This window comes from Myodes glareolus, chromosome 18 (genome assembly GCF_982192425.1).
Source record: "Myodes glareolus chromosome 18, mMyoGla1.1, whole genome shotgun sequence".
Lineage (NCBI taxonomy): Eukaryota > Metazoa > Chordata > Mammalia > Rodentia > Cricetidae > Myodes > Myodes glareolus.
Window position 1 is genome coordinate 15,109,634 of NC_142043.1, and position 16,390 is coordinate 15,126,023.

Consider the following 16,390-nt stretch of genomic DNA (forward strand, 5'->3'; position numbering starts at 1 on the left):
TGAGGTTGTGGCCTACCAGTAAAATTCCAGCATGTCGTCTCCGGCAGAGGCTCCATGGCTTCTCCCTGATTCTGCCTTCTTTCTCCCAGCATTCAGTTTAGTTTTCTCCGCCTACCTAAGTTCTGCCCTATCAACAGGCCAAGGCAGTTTCTTTATTCACCAATGGTATTCACAGTATACAGAGGGAAATCCCACACTACAGCTATATCATGGTGCTTTGAATGAGGAATAACCCCTGTAGACTCTGGTGTTTGGAACAAGCATGGCTCCTATAGCCTCATATGTTGGAATGTTTGGTCCCCAATTGGTGGAGCTGTTTTTGGAAAGGATTAGGGATTGTGGCCTTGTAGGAGGGTGTGTTAGGAAGCAGGCTTTGAGTTTTCAAAGGCCCACTCCAGGCCCCGTCTCACCTCACACTCTGTCTCCCACTCTGTCTCCATCTTTCAGGTGACCTGCAAGTGCTCGGCTACCGCTCCAGCTACGCCTGCTGCCGCCATGGTTCCCACCATGATGATTATGGACTAACTCTGAAATTGTGAGCAAGCCCCAATTAAATTCTTTCTATTAGAAGCTGCTTTGGTCATGGTGCCTCTTCATCACAATAGAAAAGCAACCAGGGCAAGTCCCAGTGCTCGAGTGCCTGGCCCTGGGTAGCAGTGTTTGGTGAGGTGGGGCAACCTTGCTGGAAGAAACCCATCACTTTGAGAATTTGTAGCTTCCCCCACTTCCAGTTCACTTTCTCTGCTTCTTGACTGAGGCGGGATATGTGATCCATCTCTCAGCTTCCTGCTCCAGCGGCCTGCTGCCATGCCTTTCCTGTCATTATGGACTTTCCCACCGGACATGGAAGCTCAATCTTTCCTTTGGTTGACTTTTGGTCGTGGTGTTTTGCCACAGCAGGAGGAAAGCAATAAATTCATAGCCCAGTGCTACAGTCTGGAGTGAGCCCCAAAGGGCGTGTGTTAAAACCTTTGTGTCCAGTTTCTTCTTGGGAAGTAGTGGAAACTTTAATAGGTGGAGCCCACCAGAAGGAAGTCAGGTCACTGGGGAAATGCTCTTCTAGGGTATATTGAGACGCTGGCCTTTCTTGTCTCTTTTTTTTCTGGCTCTCCACAAAGTAAACGGGCTTCCTCTGCCACGCAGCCTCGCCGCCTGTTCTGTGACTTTTCCTGGGGAGACACAGGCAAGTGTCTGTTTGCCTCCGACAGGGCACTGACGGCAGAACTAACAGATGATTCCTCTCAAGTCTCGTTGGCTTTATTGGGGTTGCGTGGAGAAGTAGGGGGTGACTCAAAGGTAAGGGTACCACGGAAAAGCCCACCTTGGGCTGTGAGGAGTTTCCTTTCGGTAATTGTTGCTGCTTATATAACCCTGCTGGAGGAGGCATGGCCTCTGTGTGTGTGTGTGTGTGTGTGTGTGTGTGTGAGAGAGAGAGAGAGAGAGAGAGAGAGAGAGAGAGAGAGAGAGAGAGTTCAACGTTCAATATCTTCCTTATTGCTTTTCTACCTTATTTTTTTAGGCAGTCTCTTATGGAACCTGCAGCTGGGAAGTCAGCAAACCCCTGAGATGCTGTCCCTGCCCCTCCCCCGCCCCCCCCCCCCCCCCCCGCCACAAGCCCTGGGAGTATGGGGCATGTACCCCATACCTGGCTGATTTTCTGAGGAGGTGCTGGGGCTCTGAACTCAGGTCCTCATGCTTGTGCCACAGACACCTTACCGACCATCTCTCCAGCCCCATTCGCTTGCAAGTTTTGACCAGATTTGCTTGGCTCTGGACCTCTCTTCAGGTCATCAGAGTTTGTTTCTCCCCCTCTGGCGAAACTGGTGTCATCATCTCCCACATCTGTTCTGCCCTTTTCCTGAAGGCAAGACCTCACCTCAGGCTTCACGAAAGAACCAAAACAAACAGCAGTGCCCACACTACCCAGAAGCTTGGGTAACACAGGTGCCTTCCGCCCTTTCCCTAGAGAAACTGAGTTTGCATTTTAACAAGACCTCCAGGTGTCTCATTTGCACATTAGAAGGGCAGACAGGAGGCCTCAAGGAGTGCAGGTCTAACCAACTTGCTGTAGCTGGTCTTTTCCCCAGGGGCAGGAAGGGAAATTCTGTAAAGACAGTTTTCTGAGTGTGGCCCAGAAGGCTGCAAAGGCTTCATTTCGGATTCCACCACAAACCTCCCCAATCAGAGTGTGGAAATCGGCCCTTTTAAAGGGAAAAGGCTGCTCACTCCCAGTTGACTGATTGACAGGAAGGTTGGCGAACCACTAACGCCGGCCTAGCTCTTCCCCTTGAAAAACAGCCCTGTCTAATTGAGTTTTGCCTTCAGCAGCCCAGAGGAAACTGTTACTCTCTGAGGGAAAAGAAATGGTCTCTTCCTCTGTCCTTCAAATTTCTGAAGCGAGTCATTCTCCTGCCTGTGTGACCGTCATCCAGTGTGACAGAATCCAGCTAGACTTCCCAACAGTTGCTTCAATTCCTTATTTTTCGGGCTACCCTCCCACCTCCTCCACCCTCACGCAGGCAGCCTTCAAGCTCAGCTGTCTCTATTCCTCAGAGGGAGGCAACCCAAATCAGAGAAGAACCTTTCCATGGTGTAAATGGTGTCATTATTTGCTTTGATCGGAGCTTTGCATATTTTAATATTTTATGTCAGTTTCTGTTTTGTTTAGTTGGTTTGGTTTGAAAGACTCACGACACGTCCCAGGCTGGTTTCCAACTTGCTATATATCCGAAGGTTACTTTGAACTTCTTATCCACCTGCCTTCACCTCTGGAATAATGGGGCTTGGAGACAGGCATTACCACACCCAGTTTCTGCAGAGCTGTCAATCAAACCTTAGGGCTGCGCGCACACAAGACAAGCACTCTATCACATCCCAATCCCTATATGGCTCTTTTGAGACAGATTCTTCCTATGTAGCATAGGCTGACCTCTCTCTTGAATTCCTCTCTTTATGTGTGGTGTGTAACCCCTTGCTCAAGTTTGGGTGGAGGTGGGACTTGGATGTCGGGTACCTTCTTCAATCATTCTGCACCTTCTTTTCTAAGGTAGGGTGACTTTGTTTAACCCAGTGTTTGAAATATAAAAATGAAATTTATGCCCTGGCAATGCTGAAGCATGCATGGGCAGCCCGTACATGGCGGTTCTGGGTTTCATGGTCTAAACTGACGAACACCAGATCTCTTCCTTAAGAGAGCACCAGATCTCACTACAGATGGTTCTGAGGCACCATGTGGTTGCTGGGAATTGAACTCAAGACCTTTGGAAGAGCAGGCAGCACTCTTAAGCACAAAGCCATCTCTCTAACCTGGTGCTTGGCAGTTCACAATTCAGCTGGGCCGGCCAGCTGGCAAGCTGCAGTGATGCTCCTGTCTCTGCCCAACACTGAGATTGCAGTCGTGTACCACAGGGTCCTATGTTTTCCTGCGCGAGGTATCCTAACGCAGGTCCTCAAGCTTGTGTGGCACACGGTTTATGGACTGAGCCATCTCCCCAGGCTTCCAGCTTGTGCCTCCGAATGCTGGGTTACAGGCATGTGCCCCCACCCTTGGCCCTGTGTACTTTAATGAAGTAGCCGACGGTACTGGAAAAGCTGCGTACCACGTGATCTCAGTGCAATGTTTATGTTTAGCTCGAACGCCTAGGTTTTCCCCACTTATGCTAACTTGCATTTGAACTCTACTGGTGACCCAGACACACTTCACTGCCATGCTCTGCCCATTGTTTCAGCTGGCCATGGATTTCTGGGTGCTGCTCTTAAAGAGATTAAACGGTCTTGACTTACAGCCACTCCTTCCTCCCGACCTCCCCCAAACACACACAACAGTCCCAAGTTTAACCTTTTATAATTCTCTGTGGGGTCTTAAGCAAGTTCGCTGGTGTGATGTTATATTAAGTGTCCCCACAAAGACTCATCTACTGAAGATTGGGGCTTCAGCTGGTAATGAGGTTGGATCGTGACAGTCCTAACTTTATCAGCCATTGATGAGCCACGCTGAATAGGCTATGAGTCCTAGCTAGGTCACTGGACTTTTGCCGCTGAAGAGTTGAAAGTCCCAAGACCCATCCTGTATCGCTATCTGCTTCCTGGCCACCATCTGCTAACATGTGTTCAGCAGTTTTTCTCTATTGGGTCTTCCAACCATGTATGTGCCTTGCCACCCCAGCCTGAAAGCAAGAGTCAGTCGATGATAGGCCTAAAACCTCAGGAACCCTGAGTTGAGGCAAATCTTTTCTCCCTTAAAGCAATTCTCCCCCTCCCCCGCAAGGTATTATGTCTTAGTGTTAAGAAACTGCCTAATATTCTCAGTTTTACAAGCCTTTTTAAAATCTGTAAAATGGGCATAATAATGGTACCTGTTTTATAAGACAGATATGAAAGATTCAATAAAGTAATATAAAGAACACCTCATCAAATATAAAGCTATAAATTTTATAGCTATTAATAAAGGCATCCCCGAGTTACTAACAGTTTTATAAATTTAACCATAATAGTTAATGAATGGATTGTATTTCTCAGAGTCCTAAATTCAGCGAAAGCCTGATACAATTTGTTCCCCCCATCAGGGACCCACTCTTGTTGTGTGTTTGTGTGTGTGTATGAGACAGAGTTTTTGTCTTCTATCAACAAGGAAGAAGAGAAACCCATCGTGAGAACTGGGAGTGTTGGGGTGTTTCTAGAAATCAGCTTCTTGGAAATGGGCTGAAACCCGACGAATCCACGTTGTTGACCTGGTGTCGCAGTGTACAGAGGACCCACTTCCAGGTTCTCATCAAAAGAGGAAGTTAAAGTTGCTAACGTTTGATCATTGGAATTTTGCTGATGAGGGGCCCCAAGCTAAGGGGAACTTGCAGTGAGCATGAGATATCCCACTAACACGAGACTCCACCTGTCTCACTGCTGAGAATTCTAGCTCTCTGGAGTTCAGCAGGGATACAGAGGCTTTGGTTAGGAGCCTGTATATGTGTGCAGATCGCCCCACAAGTAGCAAATTTCCTGGAGGAAAGAGAAGCCTACAATTTGCCAGGCAGTGGTGACACACGCCTTTAACCCCAGCAGAGGCAGAGGCAGGCAGATCTCTGTGAGTTCAAGGCTACAAGAGCGAGTTCCAGGACCGCTAGGGCTGTTACACAGAGAAACCCTGTCTCGAAAAACAAACAAACAAACAAAACCTAAGGTTTAACTTGAAAGACTGGGAAAGGCTTGGCAGTTCTCACCAGGGTCCTGTGCTCTGAACCTCTCCAAAAAGGACTTTTGCTAATTTGCATGATTTATGTACTAGACATGATTTACATATTAGAACATACATCTTCTCCCAAGAGATGAACAGTGTTAGAACTTCAGCATAGAGGCAAGGGGGAAAGTTAAGTAGTAAATACACTCGGACCACTCAAGTAACAAACACCTAATATTTATTAATAAATTAGTATACTTGAAGGCATTTTTCCGATATCAGTTCCTCACCACTAAGCCCACCCACACAAAGGCGGCCGACCCCACGTCTGCACGAGAGCCCGACCGCTGAGTGTCAGAGGGCAGGTGGGTAAGGGAGAGCACAGGTGCAAATATATCAGTTCTGACAGCTGCAGTCATTCTTAATTAAAGTGGTTGAATGACGACAAAACCCAGCCAGGCCTTGAGGGCAAGCTGGATCTATTGACTATGTGTATTTAAAAAAAAAAAAAGAAAAGAAATCTTTCAAAGCAAAGCCGGGCAAAAGCTGCCACTGGCACGCAAGGTTGACTTCCCAAGGTGCCACAGCGCTGGCCCTAAGGATGAAGATCAAGTTCTTTGGTGGCCCGGGTGACAAGCCTCGGAAACAGCAGGTCCTCGGGACGCGAGGACTTTGGTCTCCAGCCCAAAGCATATCAGCGTTAAGAGAGGAGCGCAAGTTACCAAGCAGTGTACGGTGTCCAGATGAACACCATACAGTCAGCGATAGAGAGTGTGGTCAAGTTTCAGCCATGAATATGAACTATACAACGAGACATGAGAAAGATAACTCGAAGTCTAATTGCATTACAGTAATCAACAGGGTCTTAAATACCCTCGGTCCTTAAGAACACTTGGAAAAGGACAGACAGTAAGATAAAGAAAAAAAAAAAAAAACCAAGCAAACCAGAAGTAGGCGTGGATGCTGAGAGACTTATATCTGCTTATAGAAGAAGTCACAAGACGCCATTGTGTTTTTAAGGAGTTAAGAGTCTCAGAACCCAGCATGTAGGAAAAGTCACACCGCATTTACCTTAAGTTTTTTAAAGTGCACAGAACAGTTTTGAAAATAGGTAAGGAGGCAAAACGTGGAGAATATGTGGAACTCAAAAAAACTTTAGTGGTGGGTATTTTCCAACAGTTATACATTGAAAAGGCTTTATCAATTGGCTTTCAAGGAGAGAAAAAAAAATAGAAAGAAAAGAAAAATCCCCAAACCCCAAACTCAGGCACCAGCCATATACCCCGTTAGACGCATACATCCGCCTACACACCAGAACACAACAGTCGGAAAGGAAATGAAGCCACCCTGGAGCAGGTCGCTTCCCAGAAGGCGGTGCCCCCATGTTCTACAACAGGTCAGGAAGATGGCTGTACACCGAGTCCAGGAGGGTCTGGCTGGCTTCTTGGCTCTTGACCCCGATGATCTCGAAGAGCCTGTCCAGTTTGTCCTCGGCCTGGGGGATCTCTTCAATCGCCCGCAGCTCCTCGGGATTCAGGACATGCAGCATGTCATCAAAGATGGGCTGCAAGTCACAGGGGTCCAGGCGGACCTGCCGCAACACTGTGTCTTTCTTTTCTGCAGGGGGCGGGGAGGGGGAAGAGAAAGACGGATGAGAGGGGCGGCAGCAGTAGGTGCCTGCAACTCTGAGACACGAATAGCTTCCCTCCAGCGTGGGTGAGTGGCCTTCTGGTACATTTTAAACAACGTAAGTTTCTTTTTCTGCAAGGGGCATAAGGACAGCGGACAGGACTCTCAGGGGTGTGGTGACCCCCGACTCTGTGATCCCAGCACTTGGGAGGCTGAGATAGGAAGAGGAGTTCAAGAGCATCCTCCAACCTGAGCCACATGAGTCCCTGTCTCACAAAACAAAAACACCGACAGAAAAAGGCGTGCTTAACAGAAATGCGGCAAAGACCTGCTTGAATGGTTGCTTTAAAAAAAAAACAAAACAAATTGTTTTTATTTTAAATCTCTCCAGGCCCCTTGAGTGGATTCCTACTGTGTTAGTAAAGTAATATCTGCCAAGTGTTTAGTTCTTCTGAAACTCAAGAGAAGTGCTGACAAGCTTGTGGAAGAAGTACGAAGCCAGTGTACTCTGTTTCTGCCTCTTTACAACTACACTGCGAAACTTAAAAAAACGTCAAAAAAGCTGAACAGTGGCGGTGCACGCCTTTAATCCCAGCACTCCGGAGGCAGAGGCAGGCGGATCCCTGAGTTCGAGGCCGGCCTGGTCTACAGAGTGAGTTCCAGGGCAGCCAGGACTACACAGAGAAACCCTGTCTCAGAAAACAAAACCAAAACCAAACAAAGCAAAACAAAACCAAACCTACATCTGACTCCCCAGGTAGGATATGCTTTTCATCCTTAGACTAGCAAGTGTGGTAGATAATTTTTTAAAACCACCTGTAGAGCATTTTATCAGATGTCCTTTGAAGCAGACATTGGGTAGCATGCTGAGAACAGAAGGTGACAGTAGGTGTCAAAGCCTGCTGGGGGACAGAGTTGGAAAGAAAGACTTTCTAAAGGTATCCATGCTAACCAGTGGTATGGCTTCCTTGAGGCCACTTTTATCTTGGAGGGCCCCTGAACCAGTCACCCGATTGGCTGAGCTGCAGCTGGACTGTGGAAGGGGCCAGAGAGAAGGCCTCAGGCCTCACAGATGCTGGTACCTTTGGTAATAAAGGAGCCGTTCCTGCTGAGGGCGGAAGAGCCGCTGGATGTGGAGTCGCAGCGCAGAAGCGGCTCCGACTCGTCCACGAAGAAGCCCTTGTTCTTGTCTAGCGGGGAGGGCTCCACTGTCAGGAGGGTGGCGTTCTCAGGCTTCACGTTAGGACTGGGAATGGGGCTTGGGCTAAGTGGACTGGGGCTCATGGGCAGGGCCAGTTTGTCAGTTTCCAACTGCGGGAAGAAAAGAAAAAAAAATATTATATATCAAAAGTATATAGGCATAAAATTAAAGTAAACCCTACTCCTTTAACATTTTTTTGATGCTTCCATTTATTCGGACACTTTTGATTTGTTGTTACGTTGTTGGTAAACACGGACACATTTTTAGACAGTGTCTTACTACGCAGCCCAAACTGGCTTTGAGCTCATAGACTCACCTGCCTCTGCCTCCTGAGTGCTGGGAATAAAGGTGTGTGCCACCACACCCTGCCCTCAACGCATTCTTAAACCTTTTCAGAGGACATGTGCAGCCATGTGTGGTGACAGACCAAGTCTGGATTTGAGGATAGCCTGGGCTAACAAGAGTCTATCTTAAAACAAAACAAAGCACACGTGAGCAGACAGTGTAATATTCAAAGCGAGGAGACCCATAAGGTGATGTGTGCCGGCAACCCTAGCTGCTCTGGAGACGGCAAGTGCGGTGCCAACCCGGGCAACATAGCAAGGTACCACTCTAAAAAGACAAAAACAAACACGAAGCGGGGCATTTGTATGCATGGTTCTGTTACTGGTGTTGATGTGATAACGTTCTCTGACCTAAGCAACTTGAGGGAGAAAGTGTCTATCCCAGTTTACAGCTCAAGGTACAATCCACCTTGTGGGGGCGTCAAGGCTGCAGCGAGCTGGTCACGCGGCATCCAAAGTCAAGAAGCAGAGAACAATGAATGCAGGAATTCTAGTGTTCCCTTTCCCTATGCTGTCCAGGAGCCTGCCTCGGGAACGGCCCTGCCTACAAATCAGACGGGTCTTTAGACGGCACTGCGGAAGGCTGAGGCAGAACGGCACCTGTAAGTTTGGAGCTACCTGTGTGACTGTGGTCCTGTCTCCTTTAAAAGGAAGGAAAGGAGGGAGGGAGGGAAGGAGGGAGGGAGGGAGGAAAGGAGGGAGGGAGGGAGACAAAATGATGGGTCTTTTCACACCTGTCAACACGAACACGTCCAGGAATGGCCACACTCACACCAAGTTGTTACCTCAGGGGCACAGAGCTGCACACAGGTAAGAAAAAACTCAGTCTAACCCAAACTCTAACAACCAGAAAGAGTCCTAGATCATATCCAGATGTTTCCCTGTCAGAAATGGTCTTCTCTGGTGGATACCTCATAATCAAATTAATGTGATATCCCAAAAAGGTAGAAACTTCAGCCTGGAAATGTGAAATATCTTCTTTATTTTTAAATTGTGTGTATATGTGTGTGGGAGGGAGGGAGTAGCTGTAGGGAGGCAAGAAGCCGGGAACCTCGATTGCCTTGAGGAATGACCACAGCTTATACTAGAAACATGTAGTGGGCATGGGGGTGGAGCTTGCTCTATGGGTGAAGAGACCAATGCCCAGGGAGAGCACACAGTTACCCCAAGGAAACCAGTGTTCATTTCAAGTCTATTTGACCTCTTCACTTTTAAGAAATGCTCCATTCGGCACTTATGGCTCCCCTAGCCCATTGATTTTATGTTTTTATTGGCTTTCCTGGTATATAGGTTATTACTGATTGTCAAGTTGAGAAATCTAGGATCACCTAACAGATGAACCTCTGGGAATGTTGGTGAGGGTGTCTGGAGACGGGGTTAACTGAGGTGAAAGCCTCACCCTAAATGTAGCCACTATCCCCTGGCTGGGAGAGAAGGAGAATGTGGGGCTGGAGATGGCTCAGCAGCTAAGAACACTTGCTGCCCTTGCAGAAGACCAGAGTTCAGTTCCCAGCATTTACAGATGCTTAAAATCCCAGCTCCAGCGGACCCAGTGCCCTCTTCTGGTCTTCACAGGCACCCCACACACGTGGCATACACACAGACGAACAAATAAGTAGTTCTTTAAGGAAGAAGGGAGCTGAGTGTCAGAAGGCATTTCTCTGTCGCCTGACTATAGAGGCAGGGTAACCGGCTGTCTCAAGTTCCTGGTGCCATGCCTGGACTGCATCCCTTGAACTATAAATTAATACAAACTTTCTTAAATTGCTTCTCATCGGGTATCTGTTCACAGCAATGAGGAAAACACGCATGCGCGCGCGCGCACACACACACACATACACACACACACGGATGACTATCCAGGAAGTAGATGAGCAGTCACACATGATAGTGTTCAGGGATGACATACACTTTCCCAAAGCTGCAGAAGACCACCCTGAGAACATCTGTCACTCTCTCAAGCCCTTCAACTGAGACGCTGCCAAGCTCTCCAAACAAAAGACTGACTCTGATTTCTGATTAGACTTATGTAAGACATGAAGCCAGCGTGCCTGCCTCTTTACAACTCTTAGTGACTGAGACATTTGGGCAAATGACTGAGGGTCTGCAGAGGCCGCCGGTTCCTGTATACTCCTGACAGTCTAACGGGATGTTTCCCTAAGCCAACCCCTACAGCTGGCCATCATGCGTCCCTAGAGGGCCCTGCTGATGCTCAGAGAACAGTTATGCATAGGCTTTGAGGTTTCATTCAACAGGGCCTGGCGTAGAGCGCTGTTCCCTGCAAATGCACGCGGTCACTCATTCACGCCAATATCCTTCTCTGTGTCCCCAGCGGACAAAGAGCATTTGTCTACATTCTAGTTCTCAGGGACATTACACTGGTTGACACAGCCCATCAATATAGCACACTGTTCTTACTCAGAAAAGAGAGAGAGAGAGAGAGAGAGAGAGAGAGAGAGAGAGAGAGAGAAGAGAAAGAAAACACTTCCCACCCACAAACGCGCACACCAATAAAGAAGTCCACCCACCTATTTCCTGTACCCACTTAAAACTTTCAATCTTTATTTTCCCAACTGCTTTGCTTCCAGCTGGAAAGTTAAGCAGCAGACTTCCAGTATAATCGCACAAGGTGCTGAGCTGACGGATGCCACCGTAATTAACTCCAGCCCGGTGACTATGAAGGTGCCCTAGGGAATGGCCTGTATCACCCACCACGCTGGAGCTACCTACTGAGAATAGCGAGAGCCAGAGACCACATGCCCAGCATGCTTCGCAACCCCCCACCCCCCACCCCCCGGTTTTGGGTGGCTGGCTGCATTTGGAATCTAGCTGGAAGTTCCTTACGTTTTTCCTGTAAGTTCATAGAAACACCTTTCCTTTTTTTCTTTTTTTAAACCCAATAGTAACCCAGCTCCCAAAGCTGCTTTGTAAGCCTGTATTAGGTATTGCGTTTCCTGGCGTGTCTCTAACCAACAAACTGGATCGCTGGGCTCTGTAGAATGAAACAGTTACTCACTAATTATGGAAGGTGATAATATGGTGTTTTGAATTTATGGCAACAAAAAGCATCAATATTAACGTGGCAGTATTACTTAAGAGAGAAGGCAAGCACTTTGGGGTTTTGTTTTTGTTTGTTTGTTTTTCTGAAAACACAGTCTCATATACCCCAGGCTGGCTTCTAACTCACTAAGCAGCTGAGGATGACCTTGAACTCTCGATCCTTGCAGCTACAGTCTGGATTCTGCAGTGATGAGGACCTAGGGCTTTGTGTACATTAGACAAGGGCTCTGCCAATTAAGCCACATTGCCAGCCCGAGAAGGCACCGAAACAAGAAAGCCAGATTTCTTCAGAAGAGAGTCTCGCCATCTTTAAAGAACTATACAAAAGCTTTGTCAAAATAACCACAAAATAGAGTAACTTAATTTATTCCTTAAGCATCTTCGGGTTCTCCAAGTTCTCTGTGGGGGTATATCAATTTCACAATAGAAAAATAAAGCGTGTTATTTTTAAAAGCATCCCGACTGATAGGTATATTTTCCTTCGGCTAATTTGAAGCTATTGTGGCTGTGGCAACTTGTATTTTTTTATTGGGTTGAAAAACAGGACTGCTGGCAGAGTGTCTCTAGAGTTCAGCCCCCATGTGCTTCCATGACCGGTCCATGGGCTCAGACACCCCCATCTGACAAAGAGCGCTCTGAGAATGAGAGGAAAGGACTCGGGGAAACATAGCCAGAAAGGAAATGTATCTACCAGCTACTTGTGGCTCCTCCAGAAACACTAGAAAACCATGGTTCTTTTTGCTTTAATGCTGTCAGATGAGAAAGGAGGGAGAGCCAGAGAGACGGATGGAGAGGAGAGGAGGGTAAGGGCAGAGGGGAGCACAGCTCTCCGGGAAGCCACACCACAGCAGTGCTATTGAGTGTGCTTCCAGAGCAGGGTATTTTGTTTGGCCCAATGGGTCCTTGTTCCCCCTGATTAGTCTCCACACAGGTACACTTAGTGCTTCCAGGTGCTTATTAACAGTGGTAGGGAGGATAGACAAACAGCCGCCTTGACCTTACAGCCAAGTCAGCCCGATAACCCCATGGCTGTTGTGGTTTCCTCTCCGAGTATCAGGAACACGGAAGACAAAGAGTCATCTAATCTGATTCGATACACAGTGGGGTCTGGGGCCTGAGTATCTGGGCTCTGAGGACCGTGGCAAGGCCATCTAAGCAGTGGTGATGGTCTTCTTGTCCCATTCCCACAGAGTCTTTGTCAACCCTCCCAATTCCAAGCTGAAGGGCACTCTGTGTCCTCAGGTCAAGTGGATATCCATACTGCTGTTCTGAAGATGGGACCAGCCCTCCCCTGGCCAACTCGGAGGGTCCAGTGTTCCTTAGCTTCCGGGATGGTGAGTGTGGACACTGAAGGAAAACCCTTCCCCTCCTTACCCCTGGCAAGACTGGTAGTGACACCAAGGGAGGTCTGAGTGGTCGAATTGTCCTCCTGCAAGCAGCAGCAAGGCCCGTCCTCAGCAGGCAGGAACAGGTGGCTGTCCTAGCCCCCAGGTACTTCCAGCCTGCATTTCCTACTTCCCACATTTAAATGCTCAAGGAATTAAGTAAAATTAAGAAGTCTCAAAAGTCCCAGAAAACCACTGCAAGGAGATGTCCTATTAACCAGCTGTGTGGTCTTAGAGAAACCACTTCCCTCACTAGACGCCCCCACCCCCTTCCACGCTTCCTTTTTCATTTCTAAACTAAAAAGCGTAGGTTAGTGCACCTCTAAGTTACTTCCATCCAGGCTGTCTTACATGCTGCTTGCTTTATTATTGCCATTTCGTTCTCCTAAACCTCGCCCCCCACATGACCCTTTCTCCTTTGCCAAGTTATCCCCAATTAGTTCACTCAACTAAGGTTCACCAGAGTTATTGTCAGTTACTCCCCAATTACGATCTCTCCCTGTGGTGGCGCAGTCTGTACTCAAGAAATGAATTAAGGACTTTGATTCATTAGTGGTCCCCCAGAACAAAGCATTAATTATGCAGTCTGGATGTTCCTTGTCAGCCTGTTAAAATGGTTCAACTTAACCCCTTAGCCCCTGTCATTTCCTACATGGGTAACACCATGCTCTCTTCTCTATGATGTAGCCACTAGCCACAGGTGCCTGGTGGCCTCTAAGGAAGCCTCTGACACACAAAAGCTTTTCTTCCCACCTAATGCTCCCTCTCCACCTCTTGTAACAACACAAAGGAGTTTCTCAGCTTGCTTGTGCAAACATCATTTTCATAATGGTTTTAAGAGCACCCTTCACTAACCCTAACTGAAACTAATTGCTATTCCACGAGTTGAACAGCTTGCCACCCAGATCCTGTAAGCAAGAGGGGACTATAAGAAATAAGTCATACCCAGTGGGGATACAGTTCAGTTGGTAGTATGCTCACTGGGCATGTAAGAAATCCCTGGGATCATCGATCCCAGCACCACACAGAACTGGGCATGATGGCACATACCTGCAATCCTAGCACTCAGGAGGTGGAGAAGGAGGGTCAAAAGTTCAGGGTCTAGAGGAGACTCCATCTTTGAAAAGAGGAGAAGTGTGTGGGGGGATTTACTGGAAAACTGGCTCTCAGAAAATGCCAAGATGAATCTGTACAACCTGCCTGTAATCCACTGCTGAGGAACAAAAGCCCACAATGTTTAGAGAAGCTGGATTCTGCCATCTCATCACCAACAATACATGAGCGCAAGAAGCTGCCCCGGCCCCTGGGCGTGGTAAGGGTCGGTCAGAGAGGGGTGCCTGGGCATGGAACTCAATAGCGGTCTCACCCTCCCGCTGGACAGCTGTCCTAGGATAAAAGGATGGATGAGACATTCTGCAAACACCACACACTTTGATTGAGACCAATAATTTGTTTTCTATTTGAAAATATTTCAGACCCCGGCAGATTCGCGACGGACCAGTTAAGAAAAACAAACAAACTGAATTTCCACTAAATTTTAGGCTATCCAAAGGGAATTACAGTCACAAATAAGTCTAAAATGACAACTATGTGGGGAGTGTGATGTTATCTCAAGCTTCTTTTCCCTGCCGTCCAGCTGCTCATATAACGAAGATGAAATTAGATTTCACGTCATCTGCAGGTCCGTGTGGGAATCCCAGCTTGAGCCCTGTCTTCCGTGCCAGGTCATTATTTTGTAATATCTGACTCCATCGAGTCTACTGGTCTTTATGCTGGAGAACAAGAACTCAGACGATAAAGCAGTAAAGAAGTTAAACCCAGGCCTGGAGAAGTGGCTCAGTGGTTAGGAGCACTGATTGCTCTGGCAGAAAACTGGGGTTCGATTCCCAGGCCCCACAGGGTGATTCACCCTGTGATCTTTGATGACTCCAGCTGCATATGATTCAATACTTTCTTCTGACCCCCACAGGCACCAGAGATGCATGCAGTGCACATACTCAAACGCAGGCAGAACATGCCTACACATTAAATAAAATTTAAAAAGAAATTTAAATCTATGGGCTCCAGGGATTTCAGATAAGGGGGAGCAACGTTAGCAGTCAGGTCATAAAAATTTTTATCTGAATCTATCCCATTCCTGAGCTCACAGACTGAAGAATGCCTGCGATAATGTCTTCTTAACAGTCATTGGTGGAAGACAGATCCATGCATTGAAAGAGAGCAAGGAAAGGCACATAGGAAGGTTTGGAGGGAGGAAAGGGAAGGGGAAGTGATGCAATTATATTAAAGTCTCAAAAAGCAAAAGGAATAACAAAAACCACATTGTTTTCATTGAAAAGAGGATTAGGTTTCCTTTAAATCTTAAGTGAGAGGAGAAAATAATTTAGAAAAATACTTTATTATTACCTGTGTGTGTGTGTGTGTGTGTGTGTGTGTGTGTGTGTGACCAGAGGGTCGTCAGATCCCTTGGAGCTAGAATTACAAACAGTTGTGAGCCGCCTGTTGTTGGTCCCGGGACTCAAACTGAGGGACTCTGCAAAAGTAATACACTCTCTGAACCACTGAACCATCTCTCCGACCCTCACAGTGACTTTATTAAATCCACTTTTGAAGTGCGAATTCTTGTTGGACCCGATTCAGAAATAAACCAAATTTACTGATCAATTTTTTTTTCCAGACCAAAAAACCCCACATAGATGGAACTGGTATGTCGAATTTTCCCCAAGCCTTTCAGGAGAACTTGGTCAGCTGTCTGAGACACAGAAATGGGAACATGGATTGGAAAGAGCCACACATACAGAGATAAAGCAAGTCTATTGAAATAGAAAGAACTATTGACAAGCCTCTTATCTTTCCTTCTCTCTTCCTCTGCAGCTCAGCCCAGACCTCAGGAGACATGTGAGGAGTATATTTATTGCATGAGGAAGGAACCGTGCTGACACTTCCAGTCTAGATGACCAATTAGCAGGCGGCCAGCACAGGCCCTCTGCTGCCTGCTCTCTCTGGAGTCACTGAAGGTCATGGGATGGAGCAGGAACAGGAACACAAGCCAGGATGGGACTCCCTGGGAGCTCCCGGGCAAAGCCACAGACGAAGCATAGCTGTGTCTAACTGGAGAATCTGGGAGCCAGTGCAAGCTTGTAGCATCCAGCTTACCCACCATAGAGAGAAACTCCGGGTTAACCTGGATAGCTAATGCCTGAAGCCACTGGGAAATTATGTGAAGAGACAACACCACCCACCCTGATTAGTTGAGGCCGAGGAAAATCGGCCACGATTTATTTACAACTGAAGTCTTACTGAAGACTGTAGGTAGGCTAGCCAGCGGTTAATTGGCCACGGGAGGTCCCGACTTAAAGTCAGGGGGTTAGCAGTATTGCATCCATGGATACTGACCGTTCCTCAGAGTTAGTTTCAATAGGGATCTCAAAGATGACATTTAACTCAAAGTGCGAACGGTCAATCTTTGCCCTAAGCAAAAGAACTCTCCTTTTCCTGGGTACACAGAGGAAAAGCTGCAGGAAGCCACAAGATGTGCTTCAAAGACTGCCAAAGCTGGTAAGAACCAGCTGGCTCCAGGGGGAGGGAGGCAGAGCCC

The 16,390-nt window shown here is 47.5% G+C and overlaps 1 protein-coding gene and 1 long non-coding RNA gene across 2 annotated transcripts in view; one reads left to right on the top strand and one right to left on the bottom strand.

The window, feature by feature from the left end:
• Positions 1 to 1,099: 1,099 nt before the first annotated feature.
• On the top strand, positions 1,100 to 11,838 carry LOC125405932 (uncharacterized). The gene is made up of 4 exons (XR_007233731.3): positions 1,100 to 1,296; positions 8,867 to 8,949; positions 10,936 to 11,200; positions 11,575 to 11,838. It is a non-coding gene; the product is annotated as an uncharacterized LOC125405932 (long non-coding RNA).
• The window catches only part of Tnfrsf21 (TNF receptor superfamily member 21), a 71,553-nt gene continuing 60,557 nt past the window's right edge, over positions 5,395 to 16,390 (bottom strand). Inside the window, exons 5-6 of the mRNA XM_087897997.1 lie at positions 7,885 to 8,113; positions 5,395 to 6,790 (exon numbers count right to left, since the gene is read on the bottom strand). Of these exons, the coding sequence (XP_087754123.1) occupies positions 6,561 to 6,790; positions 7,885 to 8,113 (459 nt within the window). The 3' untranslated portion in view covers positions 5,395 to 6,560. The remainder of the gene's footprint in view (positions 6,791 to 7,884; positions 8,114 to 16,390) is intronic.